Here is a 24,808-nt window from a genome sequence, read left to right as displayed (position 1 = left end):
CTCTCTCTCTCTCTCTCTCTCTCTCTCTCTCTCTCTCTCTCTCTCTCTCTCTCTCTCTCTCTCTCTCTGTCACTCTGAAATTCCAGGATCTGTTCAATGACGACGACGACGACGACGACGACGACGACGACGACGACGAGCCCGTTCAATACGCATGCGGCTCATGCGCGCGCAGATGCTGCTGGCGGCGACGGCGCTCAGTCTTTGGCTTCGATTCGTACCCCCTCCCTTGGCAGCCCCTTTCGATCGACGCGCGAGCGTCCAGCAGCAGTGCTAGCGGGGTAAGCGCTTGCTCGCGCGCCGAGCGCGTACAAGCAACGCTCTGTTACCGTGGAACGTGTATACCGGTACAAGTTGACCAGCAGAAAACAAATGGATACCCTGATGAGGGTAACAAGTGAGTGAGAGCAGAGTAAAGAAGAATTGGAATAGTGAAAGTATTTGCTGTGCGGAAAGTGGTCGTGATGTCGACGAGAGAGTGAGTGATTATGTCGAGTGCGCGGATGCAAAGTCGACAGTGTGCACAGCAGCAGCAGCAGCAGCAGCAGCAGCGGCGGCGGCGGCGGCGGCGGCAGCAGTGGCGGCAGCAGTGGCGGCGGCAGCAGCAGCGGCGGCCGGCGTGATGCGTCCGCGAGCAAGAGCCCGGCGCCGTCGGCGCGCCGCCACCAGTGTAGTCTTGGCGGCACCGTTGCTCTTTCTGTGGATCGTCGGAGCTCTTTGCGTCAAAGACGGTGAGCTTTCTGTGGCAGTTTTAGTCTGCGTGCTACTCCATCTACTTGGATTCGCTTTTCACTATAGCCATCTCCTGCGCGCTCGCGAGCCCGGGTCTACAAATGCGCCGTTAATCGCTGCTCTCCGATCTGCCAAGATCACTGCAAAGTCGCTGATGCTTTTGCAGTTTTGGGCCGATGCGCTGTACTCGTGAGCGGCCCTCGACTGCGGAAGGCCGTAGACGAGGACAGTGCACTCGGCTTGAAGCGATTACAAGCTCGGTCTATCAGGGCATTATTATCCACGAGATCTTATCGGTTTGCCTGCAGCTGTGTGATCGCGCACCCCTCCTACTCTGCCGTCCGAAAACCTTCGCAATTAAATTCGCTCTATGGCTAGCCGACAACGATTAAATTGATGAGAAATCGAATGAACTAGCCAGTGCGGTTCCGCGGCTGAGTTGACGACAACCAAGAAAGTAAGTTTGAAACAACGAAATCGCTCGTAGCCATCCGTCATTACGGGGAATCATCCACGTCAGCTGTAAAAGTACCAATATCCAAGGCGAAAAGTCGACTAAGAATTTTTGCCAGTTTCGAACACAGGCGCATTTGTACTATTAGTTGATCCCCGAGTAGCGAGCATTTCAGAAAAAAACGGCCAATCTGCGCTGCACAATGCGGCGAGAGAGCCGTAGTACAAAGAAAGAGGCGATCGACGACGAGGACGAGGCCGAGCAAAGGGTCAGCAAAAAAAAACGAAAAAGAGAAGAAAGGCAGGCAAGAGACGACAAAGCGAGAGAGCCGGTCAAACAAAATATGCGGTCGGCACGTAAGCATTCGAGTGATATACGCTTTGCTAGCTCCGAGGTAGGCACTGGATGTCGACCTATAGCCACCGACTCATCTACGTCTGGCGAAGAACACCTGTACGCGTGACTGTCGTTAGCCGATCATTTGGCACTTTTATGAATAGTGTTTCACAACCAATTGGCCGACGTGTGCGCTCCAGTCAATACTATGGTCACGGCACTATCCGGCACTGTAAAACATTCGGACATTTGCTTCACATCGAGGCCGTAGAAACGTCAAAATTGCAGAATGAGCCGGCAACTCGAATGCTCAATCAATGCGCGCACAACTGCAGCAGCGCTGCCACTCTTTGAGCATCCGAATAACTAGTTGCAATGGGCTTGATGCGCGGATCAATCGAGATGAAGAGAGAGAAAGCTACCGGCGCAAGCTCGCAGACTCTACTCGGCCATGTTTTCTACTCGCTGGCAGCGAGATCGACATCCGTCGACTTTGTCCGGTGGCATTGCCTAATCGAGGCTTGTACTGGTGCACCTGAACGAGTACACTCACTGTCACTTGGTTGGAGCAGTCTGGCCCGTGCAAACGGTCGGCTAGTCGAGTCTGGACGTGGAGCTTTGTCAGTGTGTGCACGATACACAGCTGGCGATGAATTCATAATGAATTGTCTTGCGCAAAGAGGATGCTTGAGAATAGTATGTCGTCTGCACAATGAATTAATGAATTAATTAATTGGAATGCAGGCACCAGCAGCTGCTGTGATACAGAGTGGCATTTCACTTGTAAATAGAGCGACCGGCCAAAAGCTTCGAAGACCGATGTTGAAAAATGCCACTGGCGAGCGCTTCGCTCACTCGCTCCAGTGCATTACCCCTGCAGAGTGCACCTTGCTCGTCTTCGTCTTGTTCATTGGCCCTTGCACCTTATATTGAATTAGCGCCGAAGCCTGTGCATAATTCGGATATGATCAGCAGCTACACTTGTAGGAAAGAGACGCTCAGTGGAGCCTCGACAGGATAGACCAGAAAAGAAAATCAATGCAGCTCTTGTAAACAACAGCGCAACGAAAAGAGAGAGAGAGAGAGAGAGAGAGAGAGAGAGAGAGAGAGAGAGAGAGAGAGAGAGAGAGAGAGAGAGAGAGAGAGAGTAATCGTACGGGGCTGCACGTGAAACGAAGCGACAGAGCCAGGCTGCTCTCGTTATTCATCTATCTTCTGTCTCTCCAGCTATTCGCTCGCTCTATTCGTCTTGTCGCGCGTCGGCAACTACCCGCACGAATCGCGCACGCCCAGCCAAAGTTCCAGCAGTGCGATAAGCAGCGCTAGCTAAAGCTCGCCTTTTTTATTGCTCTCGCGTAGCACAACGAGGTTGTAAGCTGCAGCTGATATTTTCGCCTGTAGATTTTGTAGAGAAACCACTTTTAACAGCGACTCACATTTTCGCGTTAGCGACCTGCACGTCAAGAGGCATAATTGCAACTACGACTAGTCATCGTCGTCGTCGTCGTCGTCGAGGGAGAGAGAGAGAGAAAGACTGAGCGATGCAGACGTGCAGCACAGCAGCAGCAGCAGCCGCGAATCACATCTAGCACTAATGCAGTTCCGCAAACTAAGCTTTCTCTCTCTCTCTTACACACACACTCTCGAGTGCGTGCGCCGCTTCCATCGTCGCAGCCCGAATCACTAGGTAACGAAACAGACTTGTAATTTCCGGGAAATGCAAATTGCTCGTTCAGCACAGTCCGCCGCAGCGACACACTTGGCCAGTAATTAAACGAGTGTTTAGTACAATTTATTGCTGCTAGCAGCTGAGGAGCCAGCCACACATTGCTTTTGCACGACAGCACAAACCGCCCCGAGCAATTATAATCAGTTGTTTCGCCTCTACTTACAAACTCGGCCGAAAGCGCGCATCGACACTCGCCTGGCAACGGTTTTTAGTCGCGCCGCGCAAGTTCCGCGCCAGAAACTGCTGGCGTTTGCTTGCTTGCTCGTTGGCTCGCAAGACAAACACTCGAGGCAAATTGACCGACTGCTAGAGCCGAGCCACCTGCGCAATTATCAATGTTCGGCGGCACTCGGCACTTTGCGTGCAAATGAGCCGAATGCCAAGTGCCGCCGTCTCGACGACAAATCGATTTGCAAGATTTCGAAGCTGCCTTCGCAAGCTCGTAGACCAGCCTTCCCTTACGTCGCACGTCCATACGTTTGCATATTATGAGACGTAATTGGACGTAATTCGCCCACGTCGACTCGATGCAGCGCACAAGCGCACGGGGGCCAAGCAGCCGCGAGAGGTCGATAGAAGGCTATGAAAGGCTGCGATTTGGCACTGATCCGAGCGAGCGCGGGTGCCGCGGGTGCCGGATGAAGGAGGAAGCCGGAACAGCAAGGATTGCGGACATGGAGCGAGCGCCCGCGAGGGACCGGCCGCTGATTGTCCCGCCACGAGCAGCTGCGCGAGTTGGACGATAAGCAAACGAATTCGCATGCTGCAGACTCAACAACCTGTAGATATCGGCAGTAGGCCGTGCTGGCCGAGTTTTATGCGAGTAACGATGTGCGAACGAGCAGCAATGCGGCCGTTTGCGAATTCACTCGAACGAGAGGCAAGGCGGCCCGTTTGCGCATTGGAGCGAGTGAGTTCTTTCGGAGCAACGTGCTCATGGGACACGTGCGTGCGCGCTGGCACCAGGTTGCCACCGCCAAGGGCAAAGCTACTACGTTCGCCCGTGACTACCAGTTGGCACGCGATCAACCTTCGACGTATAATCGATTCGCAGATCTCGAAAAAAATGGATTCTCGCACCGACTAAAAGCTGGCATCCGCAGTGTCGGTACAGCGCCAATTTGTCCCTATTATCGTTGCGCAGGCGGCCACACCTTAGCTTCGATCGACTGTTGGCAGCAGCGACTGGCGACAGGACCTTGTCCCACTCGCTGCTCTCACTCGTCGTAGGCGACAAAGTAGTCGGCGTGCTCGGCAGCACGAGAGAGGGAGAGAGAGAGGCGCTCGCAAGCGAGCGTTATACAAGATTCCAAGACTGCTTGCGTACTTTGCTGGAACGGACGGACAATAACGTCTTGCAGTCATTTCGGCTTTGCTATTCTTTGCAATGGCATTGCAATGGGCAGCGCGCGGCGCGGTCGACGTATTTGGCGCGATCCGCACGCGCGGCTGGGCGCCGCCAATCGAGGCAACCGGACCCCATTCGGATAAGCAGCAAAATGATCGAAAGCACTGGTCTAGAGACGGATCAACATCGGCGCTACTGGAACACCGATCAGCCGCGCAAACGTCGCTAAAAACGGTCTTGATGCGATCGAGTGGCGAGCCAAGTGCGAGCGCGGCAGTCTCGACCAACGATCGGCCTGCTGGCGGCGCGCTTTCCTAGCTGCACGGCGAGTGCCCGTCTCGAAGGTGGGCCGCCGCTGGCAGCGCTGCGGCAGTGCGAACAGTCGACCGAGCCGGCCGGCGGACGGAGAGGGGCGCGAGCGCCGAATATCGATTGGACGAGGCAGCCAAGCGGCCGGCATTCTCCTTGGCGCGTCCGGCCCAGTCGGCGCGGAGCCTCGAGCGCCACGGCGCCGGCTGCGGATAGGCCGGTCTTTCGGTCTTTCGGTCTTCCGACTTGGCCGAGCGCCAGTGCGGCCTCGGGGCCGGGCCGACTCGCAGTGGTCGCGCGCGGCAGGCCGTGCAGCCGAGCGGCAGCCGAGCGGCAGCCGAGCGAAGCGGACGAAAGAATAAAAGCGAGTAGGCTGATCGCAATCCGACCTGGATTCCCACGTAATTAAGTTATACGCGGCACGCAATAGGTCTGCGCGCGCTCGCCAACAATGCCGCGCGTTGTATCGCGCTAGGACCAGCCAGCAGGCCGCCCGGCGGACCGCGTTAATTGAGATTCCAGCCAGCTTTCGAATGTTCGCAGCCGAAGCTTGCTCCTTTCGGCAGCGAGAGCCTCTCGGGCTTTTTGCCCGGGCGTCGGTGGCAAACTTGGTTGTCACCGGCGGCGAGCACGGCCGAGCGCCGGATGTTCGCGCGACGCACCGGCATCGACCGCTCTAATTCCGTGCTGTTCAAGCGGACGCGCACACAGCTAGCTGGCCGTGGCTGGCGGTCTTCGAGGCTCGAGGCTCGCCGTTGCCGCGTGGTGGAAGGTTGGCCGCTCGAGCGGGCCGCCGACGACGCTGGCCGGCAATCGGCACTCGAGCCCGTATGCTTCCGGGGATGCGGCCCCACCTCGAAAAACGAATATACAGAGGGAAAGAGAGAAGCGAGAGCGGCAGCTAGGTGAGTTAACGCTGCTCACCGCGACAACGCCGCTGAGATACTATCTTGGCCGTGTTAATGTGACGAGCAAACTTGCTGCGGTTTCTCGCGAAATGAGCTCGTGAAAATGTAACCGGCCTTGCGTCGGCCGCGTCTAAATAACGACTAGCTGCTTGCTTTGCTATCCACAGCTAATTGTTGAATAGTCCGTCTCTGCCTCTGTAAGCAAATAATACTTGGCTCAAGTTTCGAGTAGCCCACACAGCGACGACTTTCTATGCAGCAATTAATTAGGAGGTTAACTAGATTTCTCGCCCAGCAGTCGGAAGGATTTTCAAATTAATTACAGAATTACGCCAGTCTATAAGACTTTGACCTCGCTGCTGCTGCTGTCGCTGCTGCCGCTGCTGCCGCTGCTGCCGCTGCTGCCGCTGCTGCCTCTCAAGACTGCTTGCTCAAGAGGGTTACATGACAAAGAGGCTCCATAAAGCGGACCGAGACTCGAGCTATGGCAGCTTTCAGAAGGGACGTTTACTTTTTCCAGCCACTGCGTCCCTCAATTCTTTTCTGCTGCAATTTCGTGCGAGTAGTACATTCGAAGGACCAGCCTTACTATCGATGCCGACTTACTATCAGGAGCATTTGCTACGACGAGATTGTCGCGCGGACAAAGTCTACGTAAGACCGCAGCCAAATAATGTCGATGGGGCTGAAAGACGTGAATTTCAGCGCGGCTCTGCTGGCAGCTACGCCACTCCGGGACTTGGTCGTCTCTCGGTGCGCTGCAACTGACCAGTTGAGTTTCCAAACTTGAGCTTTAGCAAAAACGATCGTCTACGGTCCGTCAGTCCTAAGGAAACAGATCTAAATATCGAATTCCGAAGTCCGAGCATGCCCTTGATTTCACAGCAGGAGCGCCAATACAGACCTATCGCCGGGCAAACCTCTTTGCTCATTGTAAAAACAAGCAGCTACTTCCCGGCTCGAGCGCTCAAGGGTAATCCAGCGAATCATTCGAATCCTCGGATAATACTCACTCGAACCATCAAGACGTATGACTGGCTCGTTTGGTCTTTTAAGAAGACTGGGCTCAAGTGGATCGCGCTGCGAACTGCTGCTGCTGCTGCTCTTGACGACATGTCAATTGACGTTCGAGTTTCGAACTGAAGCGTGGTGGAAGGCAAAAGCTCCCTGAAGGAGAGCAACGGCGAGGACTTGCTCTGGCTACATTGACTTGGTCGAGCAGCATTGAAGCAAAACGAGGCTCACAGAGACATAGTTTGCGGGAAATAGCGGAACGCCGCGAGCGCTGGGAGAACATCGCACGTCGATCCTTCCGCAGCTGCGCACACTTCTCGCGCCACTTCTCGCGCCACTTCTCAGGGCGCCTTATCGCGAGCGCTGTCCGAGGCGTCGATCGTCGTTGCTCGGCCCAGGACTTGGTCAGCAGGCCGCGGGCCTCGACCCCTGCTTTCGCGTTCACGACGACCGGAGCAGCGGCAGCAGCCGCGTGCGCGCGGCGGCGTCTTGGACGTAGGCAGCGCGCCACAGGCTGTTATTGATCGCCGCGATGGCTTATCGACATCGCGAAGAATCCAATTTCTGGGATCCGAGCGCGCAGCCGCCTGCGGAAAGCGAGGCGAATCCGCCGACGAGCACGCACGGCGGAGCTTCAGCCTTGCTCTCCCTCCGCGGCTCGCGCGCTCACGCGAGCTCGACAAATGAGCTTCGCCCTTTCGGGCGCACGCACGGAAAATCGATCGTCCACAGGTCGCCGGCGGGCGCGCGGGACAGAGCGCGGGACAGAGCGCGGGACAGAGCGCGGGACAGAGCGTGGGACAGAGCGCGCTCCCCGGGCTCGACGCGCATCAGCAACAAGTCCGCGGCGCTGACTCGCGACAGTGGCGCGGACAGAGCCAACGAGATGAGTGCTCGCGATAGCACCTCGTCCCGAAAGCGCCGCCGACGCGTGGCGACGCCGTGACGAGCGGCCGGGAGGGCGCGAGGCGCGCACGCGCACGGAAAGCAGCATCCGAGCCGCAATGGCCCGCGGCGGCGTGGCGGTCCAGCGCCTCCGACGCGACTAATCGATAGCCCCATTGAGACGAGCTCTAACGACCGACGTTTGCTTTCAGTGCCGGTGATCGACGTGGTGGCCCTGCAAGATAAACCTACCTACCTACCCTGCGACATCAGGTCCAGCCAGGAGGACGACGCGGTCCAGCTGATACTCTGGTTCCGAGAGGATAGAGAGCGCTCGACTGCCATCTACAGGTAGGCTCGTTTCGGCGTCTCGCCGGCCTGCTCGGCTCGGCGACGATCGCGACGGCAAAGCGAAAGAGCGACGGGAACAAAGGCCGAAAACGAGCCGAGCTTTTGTCGAGGCGCAGCTGTCGCTGCAGCCTTACATTTGTCCTCGTGCGCGCTCTCGTTACGAGAGCCCTTTTGCCGCCTCCTTCTCCCCGATGCCCCCATTGTCTCGCGCCCGGCGGATGCTTTTAACGAGGCCGGGCGTGCGCAAGCTTCGTTTGGTGTTAATTGACGTTAGCCTCGCCGACTGCGCGCGCAAGCTCGCGGCAAGTGCGCGGCAAGTGCGCCCGACCGAGCAGTCGGGCCGAGCCGCCGACTCATCCGCAGGCCCCGCTTGGCTTCGACCGAGTGCCCCGGTACCGGCAAGCCTCGGCGGCGAGCTGGCCTTCGACTGACGGACAAGTGCCGCTTCGGCGACGCAGCGCCAGTGGCCGATCGGATCACCGACCGAGTGTTTTCCAAGAGGCCGCCCTAACTGGAACGGTCTCGCACCAAAGTGGAAGGCTGATCGTTTGCCCTCCGCTCGAACGGCTGGGCCTGTTTCTCTTGGACTGGCCGCCGCTTGGCGGCCGCTCTCTCTTATTTTGCTCGCCGGCTTTCCTGCTTTTGGCCATGGCTTCGTTACTGGTCCGCATTGCCCGGTCAATCGATTGGCGAATTGAGCGGAATACGACTCTGGGTTTCTCAGGTGCTATCGGGGAGGCGCTCGCGCGAGTACAGCTGCTCAATTATTGCAAATTGGTGCCTCCAAGACCAAGGGATCGGGGTTCGTCGCACCGCGTGGTCGCCGCGCTGTCGTCGACTTGCCGATCGCGACTCGAGCGGGGTAGGCGCGATGTCGATCAAGGAGCAATGTCGCGAGATTCGAGTCGAGACCAGAGACGACCAGTTGAATTATGCAACGTTGGGAGAGTCGAGACGGCCCGGAAAAACCGAGTGCAAGGAGAATTGCAAGTTGACCCGCGAGAAGGGAGAAGGCGGGCGCTGCTCTATGCATAAAGCAGCACATTTCCGGAAGTGCGGACTTCGATATCTCAAATATACGCGACTTTTCCATTTGCGTCTTTGTCGACTTTAAGAAGACTGCATGGGAGACAGGCAGCAGCGGCAGCGCGAAAGCATTTGCGGAGGGCATAAATAAATATCCGGCCGATACGAGGTGTCGCCTCCTATCACGTGCAGCGAATACCCTCGAGGCCAGACTGAGCTCCTTTCTGCACTCATCAAACTCGCCTCTCGGGCCTGCCGCCGCTCCCCACACCCTCATCCTCGATACTTCAATCTCATCGCCAAATGGATCCCAGGTTCCGCTCCACTCGTACGCACTGCATCTTTCGTATGCAACGGCTGCTCATCTTCCGTTGTCTTAACGTTGCCCCTTGGCTTGCCTCGGCACTCTGATTGCTCTCACACCGACAACACGACAATCATTGCTCCGCGTATCGCACGAGAATGAACCATTTTGCCATCTGCTTCCAGATGGAAAGTCACCACACCGCACCTAGCCGCGCGATATAACTTTTAAAACAGTCGATTCCCTGATTCCTCGAATATTTCATGCCAACTTGCCCGAATATGTTCCTTTATAGCTGTTGCAGCTCCTTTACAGCTCTCGTTGGTTCATTTTATAATTGCAAGTTGTCTCGATATATATGTCCTCTACTGTACAAAAGAAATCTGCATGGATAAAAAATAGAAGTGACGTTTGTTTCGAGGTGTATTGAATGGATCGAGTGCATAAAATCTTTGCCCAGTACAAATATCGTACGAACTGCTATCACTAGCCACTGTCATCGTGCGCGGCGTTAAGTAGTTCGCGGAAATATTTATTTTGGAATTGAACTGACAAACGAGACATCGAAAAAGCAACGAAAAGTAAAGTCTTATTCCGAGTCGATATCGCGGTCCACTTCTGACTTTGCTTTATAGCAATAATAATATGGAAGGACTAGATTAAAGTTGGTCAGCAGCTCGGAGTGCTGGTTGGCGAAAAAAAAAAACACGGAGAGAGGCGGGGTTTAATTGTACACGTGTATGAGGCATTCGGTGAAACAATCAGTGACACGATTCGGCGCCGTAAAAAAGCCATGGACATGCGTCACCCGTACTTCTTCGGCGAACGAGCCCAGCTGCAGCTTCATCGCATCAATTGGTTCGGCTACCGAGCAGCTTAACGCGCATCCGACCGGAGGACGGCGGCTACGCGGCTACGCGCGGCTACGCGCGGCTACGTGCACGTCGAGCATGAATTCTAATTTGGCGCGTTCGAGCGCGCATAGTTGGGACAAGCTCTATCTTGGCAGGATAGACGCACTCGTCCCCTCCTGAGTAGGTTATCGGGGCGCTGCTGGAGCTTATCAAACTTGGAAAAGCGGGCCAGTTGCAACGAGGCGGCACGGCACATCCAAGTCGAGGCGCATTCGTCGCGTTTCGGCGAAACTTATAAGCGACGGCCTTCCGAGGCTTCGATAACGAGCCGGCTGATGTAATCGTGGCTGTTGCTCTGCTCTGTCGACAGCGTGGACGCCCGAGATCGAGACATCAACTTCGCCGAGCGCTGGTCGGACGACAAGGTCTTCTCGAGCCGGGCCAAATTCATCCACGACAGGGAGCCAGCGGAGCTGGGAGTCGACCACATACGCGAGGAGGATGCTGGCATCTACAGGTGCCGCGTGGAGTTCCGCATCGGGCAGACCCGCAATTCCAAAGTCAACTTGAGCGTCATCGGTAAGAGGCATGCGCATTACAAGTAGCAAGCGGCCAGCGATCGGTGAGCGCGTGTGCAGCTGCGTCGCGGCATTGTCGATCGGTCAGCAGTGCCGGGATCCGGTTTCGCTGCCATGAATCGCAGCCACGAGTAACTTGGTCCGGCGCTGCTTGCCGTTGCCTCGAGCGTGCTCTCTTGCTCCAGCCGGACATTGCGCGTTCGGATCGTCGATAGACGCGAGACAAGCATATGAATTGCGGCCGGGTCCGCGCAGCGAGCAGCAGTGGCAATGAGGTCGAGTGCGCCGCAGAGCTCGTAGCTGCGACGCGGGCGCTTGGCAGAAGACGACGACGAAGCTCGACATTAAAGCGAGAGGCGAGAAGCGAGAGGCGAGAGGCTCGAGAGTCGACAAGAAAGCAAGGCAAGAGGCTAGAGAGAGGGTAAGAAATGAAAAAGCAGCCAGAGAAGCAGATACTCGAGACTGCGAAAAGGGCCGTCGAAGCAATTATTCTAATGGGCTTTTTGCACGCGCGCTTATATCCGAGGCGCGAGCTGTGCGGCCAACACTCGCAATGTCATTGATAATATATGAGCAATTGCACAAAACAGTTCCATACTTGGGCAACAACGTTCCGTTGGTCGCGATGAAGAGCCACGACGTCGTTGTCCGCGCTTTCTCTACAATGTTAAAACCGTACGATCGACAGTCCGCGTAGCCAGTTGAAAGGGCCGTTACTGGGTAAGGCCGAGAAGCCATTGCGAGATAATGGCAGTTAGCCCTCGATACGTTGCCGTCTTGGGCGCTGCTGTACGGCTGGCGCGCCTACCTGTCCATGGGTAGGTGACTCTGCAATGCTGCTTACGGCCGATCCTTTAGGCTTTTCGATTAGCGAATTAGGTCTTCGGCTTTGCTGCAACTGCTTGCTCTGTTTTTTAGCCGGCCGCGCGCTCATCGCGCTCATATTGCCCACGCGGCTCGGCCATCTGCAAGCAAAATATGGGCCGCGCTGCAACTTTGAAATGACGTCGAGAGCAACTCTCAGTCGGCGTACTTGCTTTTTCACGTTGGCTTTCTAGGCCGAGGAGTGGTACTAGCAGTCGAGCTGGTGCTAGTAGTCTTGTTGCCTAATTAATAGCAGGGCTCCAGCTAAGCGCGAACTTTATCCTGCTTTCCTGCTTCTTCTTCGCTCTTCTCTCGCGCTCAACCCCTCTTTCGACCTCTCTCCGCCTCTCCCCAGCCTCATTTCATAAATAGCCAGCTGTCCGCAGCGAAATGCAGCGAAATGCAGCGAAATGCAGCAAAATTCAGTGAATCTCGCGCAAGTTCATGTTGGGCCGACTTAACGAGAGCTCGGGCCCAAGTTTGCGCTTGCCGGCAGGCAAGGCTTTCCACAGACAAGAACATTCATGCCCAACAACAAAGCCTTCTCGACTAGGCGAGATCTGCACGCGTGCTGGGATCTCCTCGCCTTTTTTCTCTGTTCGCGTCGTAGGCAAAGCGTGCGATCCATCAAACACAATCAGCCAATTAAAAAACACAATAAATTCAAGACACATCTCAATAACGGACGTTGCACCGCGAGAAGAGCGCTCGAGCTAGCATGCCTGCAGATTTCGCTAGCTGAGCTGGGGGCTCATGTTCCCGTATAGTGTATAGTGAATCAAGTCTTTATCCAGCTGGATTTGGTATAAATTTTTGTCGCGTAACTGCTGCTGCTGCTGCTGCTGCTGCTGCTGCTGCTGCTACTGCTGCTGCTGCTGCTGCTGCTGCTGCTGCTTTCTCTCATTGCTCAGCGTGACGGATGCCTCGAGCGAGCGTTCGGCGGACTTTTTGCCTTTAAGATGATGAACGAGCCGCACCCGTTATCTAATTGCCGTGTCGGTTGCTTTACTCGCTGTCTCCGTTGTCATGCATTATGACGCCCGATGATGGATGTCGACCCGCCGGCAACAGGACAAACAACCCAAGCTGTACTAGGCACTCTAATGGGGGGTCCGAGTCGAGAAAAAGTTACTCGCGGCAACGGATATTTGTCTATTTATGCGCAGCAAGCGCAAATGGAATTCATTGCACGATCTACGGCGGCCTCTGACTACGTGCCGCGCGAGTCCGAATTGTCAGCAGCACTTGGTCCGGAGGCTCGCACGCAGGCCATTGCACACCGCAGCTGCCTCGTCGCGTACACGGTCGACAACGCAATCCGTCGCACCCCGGCGCCACCGGTCTGCTGGTCCGCGCGCCACCGCGACGCCGCCTCCGCCGCACTCCACAGCTCCGTAGGGAGTATTGGCGTACACAAGTGCGACGCTCGCTGCGGGCGGAGCCGATAATCGAATGCGCCCGCGGCGCATTTCTTGTCTGTTGCAGTGCCTCCACACAAGGTGGCCGTACTCAACGAGAAGGGCATAGCGCTGGGCACGAGTGCGGGCCCGTACCTCGAGGGCGACCAGCTGCGGCTGTTCTGCGACGTCCACGGCGGTAAGTGCGCGTCGCCGGCTTGCCCGAGCCGCGTTCCTCCCCCCTCGGGCCCCGCGTTGGCCAGGTTGCCGAGCACTCGGACCCAAGTCTAACGACGGCGACTAATCAACACCCAGGTAAGCCGATGCCGCGAGTCAGCTGGTACAGGGATGGAGTGTTCGCCGGAAACGCCAGTCGCAGCCAGCGCGACGGCTTGATCCGCAGCGAGCTGCTCTTGAGGAAGCTCGAGCGCAGCGACGTGGACGCAAGGCTCAGCTGCAACGCCAGCAACAGCCAGCGAGCGCCGCCCGTCTCCGCCAGCGTCCGCATCAACATGCACCGTGAGTAGCCGTTCTTCTCCGGCACCCGTGTCTCGGCCGCCCAGCCGACCGGGCGTGCGCCCGCGCAGTCGCACTGCTCGAGGCCGGCTGCTCCGTGCGCATTCGTGCTCTGGTCGCGACGTTCCAAGAGCGAGTCGAAGGCCGGGGCCGTCAGCCGGCGCAGTCAGGGCACGGCGCCAGGCCGAGTGCCGCACTCGTTTTCAGCAGTCGTCGCTCGATGACGCCCTCCCCCTCCCAACCCAACCCAACCCAACCCCTTCCCGCGCTCGCTCCCCCTCTAGCTTCGCGTTTCGAGCAGCTAGCCGACCTGGATCGCCATTTCATCCAGCTGTTCGGAACAGCGGCGCTGCCGCGCGCCGCGCTCGAGCGCGTTTCCGGCAGACGTAGCCGGCGTCCAGCCAGCGGCCGAGTACGCGCGGTCTGCCCGTCGGCCGGCTTCTCGAGCCGCTCGCTTTCCAACGCCCAGACGAGTGAACCAGGCCCGTGAGCGAGAGACGCTGCTGGACGGTCTTCGCGCGGTAGGACGCGAGCTCGCGTTAGAGCTATTTTCCTCGCGCCGCTCCTTGGTCGTCGTGTCGCGCGCTCCACTCTGGTAGCTCGGCCCGTCGGCCGGCGATCGATCGGTCTGTAGGTACGTGCGCTGCCGCGGATGGATTTCGGGGGATTTGCCGCTTAGTGACTGCAACCAATTTAACTTTGAATGGCTTGCGCTGGCCATCGGCTCGAGGCAAGATACTCCGACCGGGACAAGTAGAGTTTCGCGAGCGCGGCCAGATGAAAGAAACAAATGCAGCGAGCACTGGCGGAAAATTGCATCGACTTGGCGATGCGGAAGGCGGGGTAAACGCACAGTGGGACAATGAGCGGCCGAAAGAGCGCAATGATCAGCAGCTGCGACGATCTCGGGCAAGCGGTAAGTGTAGCACGCTAGTGAGTACGCTAGCCGAGGAGAGGCGAGGCGAGAGCGCGACGAGAGCGTGGCAAGCGCCGATGCGATTCAACGTCGCCCATTGAATTGGGGACTCCGAGCTCCGAACTTCGGACGTTAACGGAGCGACGTAGGCCAACCAGCTCGTTTCTCGCGAACGTCCACTAGCCGGCTAGCCGAAAATGAACGATCGAGCTCGCGAGGAGCACATCGACACGAGCTCTGGCTCCAGTCGGACAAGCCAACTGCCTTCGCTGCAATCCCAATTATCGACCCTTTCCGAGTGCGCTCGTGTGCTCGTCGCTTGCCCAGACACTTGTTGCAGACGCGCAACGAAGGCATCGTTGAATAGACAAATCAAGCAACCCACAAATAAGACGGCCCACAGGGCCCAGTCGGTCACGCGGCTTGCCGTAGCTTCATCGCCTCGAGGATCGCAAGATTACGGCTGAAAGAAGTCAAGAGTCTACCTCGCTTCGCTGCCTGTCTCTCGAATTAATCGAATGACGTCTACTTTGCAAAGCAAATCTCGAGAAGCGCTGCGCGCGCTGGCTCATTGCCTCGCATTAGAGCCTTAAAATTAACTGCGGGAATCGCATGCGCTTCTTTGCAGCCCTCATCTTCGACTAGCTTCCCCTTCTTCCACTCGCCATTATTAAGAATTTCGATGCCAGATCACGCACAGTTTTCCTCGTGCAATTGGTCGCACCGACTGCTTGGTTATTGGTACAAAGCAGGCGTTTTCCTCGAGATCGGGCAGTGCAAAAGTTGCCCACTGACCAGCGGACCGCGAGCCAGTCTCGGTGACACTGCTCGGACCAATCGAGTGTCCTATATCTGGCGATCTTCGATTGGGACACGAGCCGGTGAGCTCGGCAAGCTTGGCAATCGGCGGCTTCAAATCTTTAGTGACTCATCGCGAGTCGTTGGTTTGTCGCGCGAATGCCGCTGAACGATTAGAACGATTATTTGGCACGAAAACTGATGGACGCGTCGAGCGAGCGAGCTGAGCGAATGGTCGATACTCATTCGTGCAAATTTCAAATTGACATTGTGAAATTTCAGTGAGCCCGTTGACGGTGAAAATCCTGGGCTCCAACCAGCCGCTGTCCGCCGGGCGCAAGTACAACCTGGTATGCACGACGACCGGCAGCAGGCCGGCTGCTCAGATCACCTGGTGGAAGGACGAGTCGGAGCTCAAGTCCAAAAATAGCGTGAGTATGCGGCAATATCAGCCGACGAGATGACGAGCTGTCGGTCGACGGGCCGGGTTCTGCTCGCGCGCACTGCCAAGTCTCGTCCCGGCGTCGGCCCGCGGACAGCAAGGCGGATCGATAGGGCGACGCGATGCTGATCTGCAATTCGGGCGAACCTGAGCTCTCCGGGCCGTCGGCCGGCCAAGCCGAGCGGAAGCCGTTCGGGTTTTCAGGCTCATTAGCTGGCATTGGCCCATTGGCTGGCATTCGAAAAGTCGTGTTCGCCCTGCCAAGTCGGACGGCCCGCGGTGCTTGCCCGGCAAATGCCTCGGAGCGTCAATGATTAATTGCCCGCGGCCGCGCTCGTGCTCGCAATGGCTTATTGTTATTTCAAGAGCAATGCTCGTGGTCAAACGCCGATCAGCGCATCGCCCAACGCGCAGTCCACTGGCCAGGCGTAGCGAGCCCAGTAAATAATGCCATTTCGATAGAAATGACGAAAGTATTGATAAACGGCCAATGCTGCAACAAGCCGGAAAATGTTGGAGGCAAAGAGGCAACGAGCACGTCGGCTCGTTGCAATTGGGTCGAAAAGCATCGCGCCAGCTGATGTTTTATTCAAGCCGAGCAAATATTGTCGAGCGCATTCAGCAATAATACGCCTTCTCCGTGATTATTCGCAAAGAGCGGTTTGATCAATCGCGCGGTCGCCGGACCGAAAGACCTTTCGCAAGGACAGCAGAAATGAATCCAAGACGACGGAAAACGAGGTGGATGATCGCGTTTGACTGCTGGGTAGTCGGCCAAGGCCCGACAGCTGAGACAATAGAGCAGTGCGCGCTTGCCACTCGACAGACGAGCGATTCGTCCGACCGTTCTTTCGTCGGCTGTATGTACGTGCGCGCGCGCGCGTCCACCTGCTTGGTTTACAGACGAACGGCAGCGGCGGCGGCGGCGGCGGCGGCGGCGGCGGCGGCGGCGGCGGCGGTGGCGGCGCTAGCAACACCACCGCCAGCGTTCTGTCGTTCACGGCGAGCAAGGCTGACGCGGGAAAACGGCTGTTTTGCCGCGCGGAAAATCCAATCATGCGGAGCGCAGCCATCGAGGACGTTTGGACCCTGGAAATACAATGTAAGCTCTGCGGGGAGTGCGATCTCGCAGCCGTGTCGACTGACCGACTGACGCTTCGTCGTGTTGCAGACGTGCCCGAGACGAGGATCCGCCTGGGCACCAACCTGGACCCGAAGGCCATCAAAGAGGGCAGCGATGTGTACTTTGACTGCCTGATCGAGGCCAAGCCGCCGGTGTACAAGGTGGAGTGGCGGCATCAGGTAAGGCGCTGCGTGAGCGGCCAAGGCCCGTGGAGACGTCGGCTCACCGCCGGACCGAATCGCAGGGCGAGCCGCTGAGCCACAACGTGTCCCGGGGCGTGATAATCAGCAACCAGAGCCTGGTGCTACAGGGCGTGGAGCGCCGCAGCGCCGGCAACTACACCTGCGTGGGCTTCAACGCCGAGGGCCACGGCGAGAGCCAGGCCTTCTATCTGGACGTGATGTGTGAGTAGGGCCGCGCTCGATTCGGCCGAGGATCGCGCGACCCACCGACTAACCGTGTCCACTCGCGCCGCAGTCGCGCCCACGTGCAAACCCGGCCAGGCCAAGTTCCACGGGGTGGCGAAGAAAGAGAAGGCGAGCATCGGCTGCCAGGTGGAGGCCAACCCAGCGGACGTGCAGTTCCGCTGGACCTTCAACAACTCGGCCGAGAGCATCGAGCTGTCGGCGAGCCACGTGAGCCGCAGCGGCACCAGCTCCACCGCCAGCTACACACCGACCATCGAGATGGACTACGGCACGCTGCTTTGCTGGGCGAGCAACCGGATCGGCAGCCAGCAGGTGCCCTGCGTCTACCACATCATTCCCGCGGGTGAGCGCCAGTCGGTCAGCGGGCTGCGGCCTGTGCGCAGCCGGTTAACCGCTGCGATCTTTGCCTATGCGGGCGCAGGTCGGCCGGACGTGGTGCACAACTGCACAGCCGCCAACCCCTCCAGGAGCTCGTTCGCGGTGCGCTGCAGCCAGGGCTTCGACGGCGGCCTCACCCAGGCCTTCCTGCTGGAGCTGCGCGACGGCAGCAGCCAGCAGCTGCGCGCCAACCTGACCTCGAGCACGCCCAGCTTCAGTCTCGACAACCTGGACGCCGGCTCGCTCTACCAGGCCTACGTGTTCGCCTACAACGACAAGGGTCGCAGCGACCCCACGGTGCTGCAGGCCGCCACTCTCAGCCTGCCCGAGAAGCAGCTAACCTCCGACTCGGGTGCGTACGCCCCGCAGCCGCGAACGCTCGCGTACGCTCGGTTCTCGCGTGCGGCCTCATCTCACCTGTCTGTCTGTTTGTCTGTCTATCTGTCTGTCTGTCTGTCTGTCTGTCTGCCTGCCTGCCTGCCCGCCCGCCCGCCTGACTGACTGACTGACTGCCTGCCTGCCTGCCTGCCTGCCTACCTGCCTGCCTGCCTGTCTGCCTGCCTATTCATTGGTGGAAAAGAACGACCGAGGCCGAACATGAAGATGACGCCTATGCTGAGCGTGATGATTGGCGTGGTGGCGGCGCTCGTCATCGTCGCAGTCATCGTCATGATCGTGCTGCGCATCCAGCACTCGCAAGTGGACGATCAAGCCAAGTCGCAGCACGAGGAGGCGGGCAAGGCGGTCAAGGCCGCGCCTATCCAGCGCGAGCTGCGCTTCCGGGAATGCGGCAGTCTCATCACCGACGAGAAGCACCCGGACGCCCAGGTGTTCGTTAAGCTGGACACCATCAGTGCCGGCGACGTCAGCGAGAGCGACGAGAAGAATCCCGACATCATACCCCAGCAGATCACGGGTGCGTATGGCTCGTGCGCTGCCCGGCCGCCCGCAGCTGCCACCTACACTGGACCACTTTCAGACCTTCAAGGCTGCGAGATGAGCTGCTTCACGGGCGAGGAGGTGTCGGAGTACCTGCGCAAGAGGAGGCTGGTGTCCACGATAGAGACGTCGCCGTCGCGCGGCCTGCTCGAGCGCTCGGCGGCGGTGGCGGCGGCGGCGGCGGCGGCGGCGGCGGCCGCCGCCGGCCCCAGGCCCAACTACGCGGGCTACTGCACGATACGCAGGGACCTGCCGCTGCGCGAGCTCTCGCACGCCGTCCAGTTCAAGCACAAGAACGTAGGTTGCACTGCGCGTCCGCGGGGCGGCGACCGCCGACGCGCTCTAGCCGCTGACCTTTTGCAGCTGCAGCCGCTGGCCAGCGAGGCGTACGAGAGCGGCATGTGCACGCTGCCGCGACAGCACTCCACGACGCAGCACTGGCCGAGCCACGCGCCGGCGCCCATGTCGGTGTCGCCGACGGTGCGCTACGGCGTCGGCCCGCTGCGAGCCCAGCCCGGCCTGGCCCGCCAGCCGGCGGCGCCCCTCGCCGCGGCCCAGAGCCGCGCGCCGCTGCCAGCCGAGGCGGCCAAGCTCGCTCCCGGCCAGCAGCCGCCGGCCACGCCGCTGCTGATGACCAAGCGCGAAAGCTCCGTCTGACCCGGCTGCGCTGCGGCTCGCGCCGGCTGGCCGCTCGGCCGCGGCGCCTGCGCCTCCTCCCGGACACCCTCTTCGTCGGCTCGTCCTCGCTCCCGGCGGTTCCCGTCGCCGCGGGCCTCTCGCTGCGCTGAGCGCGTCCAACTTTCGCCTCGTCGCGCGGCTCCATAGGGACCCGCGCGATCCTGAATGATCAGCTTCTTGCTGGGGCTCCAAAGTGGCGGCCAGCCGAGCAGAATAAAGGACCGAACGGTTGAGCAGGCGGCAAATGGATACCTGGCGCGGAGCAAGCAGGGACAAAGGAGGACAAGGAGAAGGGTGGCCCAGCGGGTGGCCGCGCGAACAGCTGGGCGAGCTTGCGAGGCGGTCAATGAATATTCCGAGGCTCACGCGCACTTGTAAATACACGCCTCGAACGCGAGAATATTTTATACAATGACTGGCTATGAATAATGCATGTGCGCCGAAGTCGCGGACAAAGGAAGAACGGCAAAAGAAGAATCGCGGCAGCGAATGTGAGACTGCAGGACCGAGAGCCAACTGGAATCGTGGCTGCCGGCTGGACTCGACGAAAATCTCAATGTACGCGCGCTAAATGTATAAATAGGCGGAGGCAGGATAGCGTCGATGGAGCCGGAGCGAGCAGCCAGCGGGGCAGACGAGTAAATCGTGCTCTTCGGTGATAGATCTGGCGGCAGTACAGCCTTCCCGACAATCGACAGCAAGTTTCGTTTGCTCCGAGCTGGCTGCCGTTTGATCAGCCGGTCAGTCAGGCGCCCGAGGACGCTCAACGACGCTCGACTGCAAAGCTGTACACTCGTCGAGTTGACGTTCCTCTTGTACCGTAACTCCACGGAGTAGGCTAGCCACAAATACGCGCAAGATCGGCTTGTTTTTCACTGCTCATCCTACTTTATAGACGCGCCACTACGCAACTTTGCCGAATCGTTATGCATCGCATCCATATTTAGATATAGCCGGGCACATCCTGAGATTGCTACGACTGGCTCTCCGACGAGCGCTGTATGCGTGTATTTGATCGAGTAGATCGCAATCTGGCAATCTCGCTTTCCGCACAACGTCGTATCTGCACCGAGTAGTCTACGCCTGTCCGTCGTAAGTATGCCCTTCTCTGCCGCTAGGCCATTCACGCCGCGTTTCTGTGTCGCTCATTGTTGCTCGTCCACGCAGGCTCGTCCGTGGTTATCGTTGGTCTGTCGCTGCTTGCCTGTCTATGCAGCAGCGCCTGGCGACTCCATGGCCATGCCATGGCGAGACTATCCAGCGAATCGCACTTACCAAGGGACGCAAGACAACGCAAAGCCGCGCCGGAGCGTCGCTGCGTCGGTCTCGATGAGACGAGCCAATCGATAGAATGGCAAAATGGCTCAGCCGTAGAAGGTACGTACGTTGAAGCGTTCAACCGGTCGAGCGCCATCGCAAAACAAGAACAAACTAACCGGAGTTCGGCGAGCATCACTTTTTCCTATTGTGAATTCGAAACGACAGCGACAACCATTCCTTCTTTCGATACATGCGCAATGATTCTTGCTGGTTAACTGCAATCTATAGTCCCACTGCTGCATGACAACTATACGGGTGATCATGTATAAATTTTATCGACAATGAGAAAGCTTACTAATTTTTTATCATGGCATATAAATTTATAGAATCAGCAATCGAAAGAACGTTTCGTTGTTACTTGAGAGTTTAAAAATCATTGTTACCGTTCATTGCCGTTTATGGAATTGATGCGTGCAAAAGGAAATACGAAGTGAGGACAGTTGTTGTAATTATGCATAGGATCAATAAATACGTCTTCGGCTTGGAAAGACAAGTCCTCAAAATTAATTACGTGATCGCGAGCAAGGCAATTTATCAAGCAGACGAATTGACAGATAAACCAATCGTTTGATGTACCAGATAAATTATTATTCATTTGTATGCGTGCACGATCGGCGTGAACCATTAAACTTTGACATGTAAGCTTTACGTATGTTGTCCTCGCACGATTCCGTTCAGTTCTCATAGCCAATGGGTTTGTGAGTTGGCGTTACGTTAGGAGTTTCACAGTATTTAAAGAAACGCTAAACACGTTCATAAACGACGACTGACTTGCGCGCGCGCGCGCGCGTGCGCGTGTGTGTGTGTGTGTGTATGTATGTATATGTATGTTTGAATTGTGATTGATCCAACTTGAACCAAATATTTGATGTCGAGATCCGTAAGAAAATTCCAATGAGCATTTGCAGTCGAAGCTTACCCTAGACTCTGGAGGTATTTTCTCGCGAGGCCAGATGACGAGCTAGCAATTCAGGTGTAGCCGGCCAAACACGATCTGCAGATGATAAAATGCTGTTCAGTGACACTGATTTATTTGGAACTGTTTGTTGCGAGGACAATTGTTGTCGGGATTCGTTCAATTGACAAGAGCAGCAACAATGCCCGAACATTTTTACGATTAGTTTCCGAAAAAACAAGTACAAATATACGATTGCAACGTGAAACGAAGATTTCCCTGAACATTCATTGAAATAGCTAACACACGAGCTATGCAGCATCCGCACAATCTAGTTAAATGTTGGTATTGATGGTATTGATCAATGTCATATAAAGCGAAAAAAGCAAGAAAAACTTTGAAGCGTAAGAAGCGTCGTGTAATATAATATGATAGTCATGTGCGAATATCGAGGCAATATCGAGGGCGCGAAGCGAGTCAAATAAAACTTATTGGAAAGACTGTTAGACATGGCGCTGGACAACCGAGCGCCAACGCAACAATCAGAATCTGTAACAATGTCGAGCGAGCATCTAAATTGATCAAAGCAAATGTCTCTAAAAATTGGTGTATTTACTTTGCTTTTGTCGCTGGGATCGCTGGGATTTGTCAAATTTCAAATTTTACGAGGCGATTGTTTCGTACATCAAAAGACCATTGTCTATACTTATGTAGCCCAGTATTCATTCGACCTATCGCGCGTCACCTTTGTACGTACGAGAGAACTGTTGTTTTGATATAATGTAAATATTCAAAAATAAATGATCGTTTTTATTCCAAGTCAGTGTCTCGGCTCTGTGCGCATTAGCCCTGTACCCGATCCTACATCGAACGAAGGAACAAGCATCGTATAATCGTGCACTTACCATTAAACAGTTTGACCAGGGGAATTCGTTTGAACGCAAGCAGATAATGTCTGATATCGTTCAATGCCGAGGACTGAATCGACAGCAAGTATTCCACTGCTGTGAGCTCTGGCAGCAGGTGAGGAGCGATCGCGTTCAAATTTTTCGCGGCTTCTTTCGGATGCTGCGTTTCCGTCGTCTGCAAAGCATTACCTCGCGGTGAGCTATCGGTCCAAGCGCGCGAGCCTTCGAGGCACAAAGTGCTCACGCCATTGGTCCTCGTGGCTGTCAATACTTCGCAGAGGGAATACATTTTCAGCAGACAATTTCGCGTGTGCTTCTCGACCGTAGCAAGCTCGCTCCTCTCCGCTGTCTCCAATAGCAAAGGTGGACTTGATATCTGCGCAGTGAGCCAGTCTGCCAAGTGTGCCTGAAAATGACCGTTTTCGCAAGCTTGCTCCACGCGCTCGCTGAATCATTGGTACTTGAAGCCCACGGTAGTGTGCCGGCAGGGCTACCACGCGGCCAAACGAAGCCGGGCTGCTCGACAACAGAAGACACAGGTGTTTGTAGATGCTCTCTTCCGGTGCCTGGGGACACGTCCAATGCATGCTCGCCGTCACGAGTCAAATAAAATCAAAACACTCGCGATACCTCGATTAAATGAACAAAATGTTCCGGATAAAGTAGCAGCAGTCCGCAAATTGCTTCCTCGTGTTGCTCGCTCAATTCTCTCACGTTTCTCTTGAATATCTATGTATTTGGAAAGACGCCCGGTCGAGCCTTTTTCGCTAGATCACAACGAGTAGAGTGCGGGCAAATGTTCGAGAACTTACGCTGAGAGCATCGCTTGTCGGGCCTTTGTATTCGCCAATGTAAACGAAACGGGTGAGCAGCGAGCGCTAAACATGCACATTACTTTTACAATTACTTTTACAAGCAATCATTGACGACTGTCACTAACCCTACCAGCCAACTCTAAATCGTTCTTAACGATGTCGAGGAAACTTCTTCTTCTTCTTGGCTTCTCCATACGTCTCGCTTATAAATACTCTTTCGCTTAATATCGAAACAAATCAAATAAAATATGACTTTTGTTCCACCGCTTAATCCTGTCAATTTATCAAGCGATAATTAAAATTTAGGCGCTAGGTTAAAAGCTACTTATGCTGTATACGCGTATACCACCTCTCGCGCTCATTTTTTTTGTCCTTTTTCGCAATTCACATTCAATTTAATTAATGCACCAATATAGATCGAAACTTTTATTGCTCAAATTGAAAATTTCATGATATGCATTCAATATTTTAGCGATTTCATATGAGATATAGCCTACGATATGGTTTATTGCTAAACAAACATTCAGTTACAAGCTCATGATTTTCAAATTTGATCAATCAATTCTCGTAGGTTTTTATCATCCCAATTTTTATGTTAAAAAATTATTAAAAAGAGTTTTTTAATCACGATAAAACATCTAATATCAGTTATAAAAACAATATAATATTCTATATAATCATATCCTTCACGATGTAAATAACTAGTTTAGTAGAGACATTCACCATTGTAAAAGTGGATATTTAAACACATTTTCTAATATTGTGTTATTTAATAATGCCTTAATAAATAATCCAACGATTTATAGCTTTCATTATTACCTACTTTATTTGTTTCAAGCTAAACTTTCGCACAGAGTAAAGTCTTGCAATTAATTTATCAGTCGGCTTTTATTTTCAGGTTAGTATGATTCAATCAATACATTCATATTAAATTCATGCCAACTATACCGATACACTTTTCAAATATTTAATCATTTAGTAAAATCTGCAGTAATCTTTCATAAACGTACACGAATTAATATACTACTATCCATAACAACAGCTGATCACGTGACTATTTTTCATACCCAATCAGATCACGAATAAACTGGCTTCACAATTCTCTTTTTTACAAGAGGAAGGAAAAGAGGATAAGGGGAAAAATCTGTGCTTATTTCAGTTTTTATTAAACAAAAATATACGACGATGCATAAATAGCACATTCCAGACTATCACGACCAGCTTATCTTAATGATCTCATTAGATAAAGCTCTTAGAGACATGTTAGGAAAAACTATGTACCCTATAATTATCAGATGCGATAATAAGTCCTCAATCAGCTGCACACAAAAAGAAGGAAACCATAAACTAAAGAATTTTGATGATTCAGTTAAAGAAATAATTGTTAGCTTAGAGAATAGAGAGAAAACAGGAACTAAAAATAAATTGTCTAAAGTACATGGTGACTACATTAAACAGTGCGTAACTGAAGGAAAAGTTAAATTGATTTGGGTACCATCTAAAGAAAACTTAGCAGATATATTTACAAAGCCTCTTCCTTTCGATTCTTTTAGAGCTATTAGA

General features: G+C 55.2%; 2 protein-coding genes across 2 annotated transcripts; one reads left to right on the top strand and one right to left on the bottom strand.

The window, feature by feature from the left end:
- Positions 1 to 285: 285 nt before the first annotated feature.
- Positions 286 to 22,341, top strand: LOC131672459 (hemicentin-2). The gene is made up of 15 exons (XM_058949682.1): positions 286 to 731; positions 7,928 to 8,066; positions 10,621 to 10,829; positions 13,178 to 13,288; positions 13,405 to 13,608; positions 15,602 to 15,750; positions 16,665 to 16,863; positions 16,933 to 17,063; positions 17,129 to 17,288; positions 17,362 to 17,655; positions 17,734 to 18,042; positions 18,271 to 18,606; positions 18,670 to 18,926; positions 18,993 to 20,399; positions 20,475 to 22,341. Exons 1-14 carry the CDS (start codon positions 623 to 625, stop codon positions 19,284 to 19,286), a joined length of 2,901 nt encoding a protein of 966 aa, XP_058805665.1. The 5' UTR covers positions 286 to 622; the 3' UTR covers positions 19,287 to 20,399; positions 20,475 to 22,341.
- LOC131672473 (uncharacterized) lies at positions 21,548 to 23,439 on the bottom strand. The gene is made up of 6 exons (XM_058949711.1): positions 23,371 to 23,439; positions 23,243 to 23,308; positions 23,061 to 23,159; positions 22,675 to 22,806; positions 22,428 to 22,605; positions 21,548 to 21,621 (listed from the first exon to the last, which is right to left on the bottom strand). The coding sequence occupies exons 1-6, from the start codon at positions 23,437 to 23,439 to the stop codon at positions 21,548 to 21,550; spliced, it is 618 nt and encodes a 205-aa protein (XP_058805694.1).
- Between the last annotated feature and the right edge of the window lie 1,369 nt (positions 23,440 to 24,808).

The sequence above is a fragment of the Phymastichus coffea genome, unplaced genomic scaffold, assembly GCF_024137745.1.
Source record: "Phymastichus coffea isolate CEN01 unplaced genomic scaffold, Cenicafe_Pcof_1.1 PCOF00151, whole genome shotgun sequence".
NCBI classification, from domain to species: Eukaryota; Metazoa; Arthropoda; class Insecta; order Hymenoptera; family Eulophidae; genus Phymastichus; species Phymastichus coffea.
The sequence above is the reverse complement of the archived record's forward strand: the minus strand, read 5'-3'. Positions and strand labels throughout refer to the sequence as shown.

Excerpts from the sequence above, each read along its gene's own strand:
- LOC131672459 (XM_058949682.1), top strand. The coding sequence starts at position 623 with ATGCGTCCGCGAGCAAGAGCCCGGCGCCGTCGGCGCGCCGCCACCAGT. Across the intron at positions 15,751-16,664 it reads AGCTCAAGTCCAAAAATAGC|ACGAACGGCAGCGGCGGCGG; the intron begins GTGAGTATGCGG and ends CTTGGTTTACAG. Across the intron at positions 18,927-18,992 it reads TCCAGTTCAAGCACAAGAAC|CTGCAGCCGCTGGCCAGCGA; the intron begins GTAGGTTGCACT and ends GACCTTTTGCAG.
- LOC131672473 (XM_058949711.1), bottom strand. The coding sequence starts at position 23,439 with ATGGAGAAGCCAAGAAGAAGAAGAAGTTTCCTCGACATCGTTAAGAAC. Across the intron at positions 22,807-23,060 it reads ATTTTGTTCATTTAATCGAG|ATATCAAGTCCACCTTTGCT; the intron begins GTATCGCGAGTG and ends CTCACTGCGCAG. Across the intron at positions 22,606-22,674 it reads CAGCCACGAGGACCAATGGC|ACGACGGAAACGCAGCATCC; the intron begins GTGAGCACTTTG and ends AATGCTTTGCAG.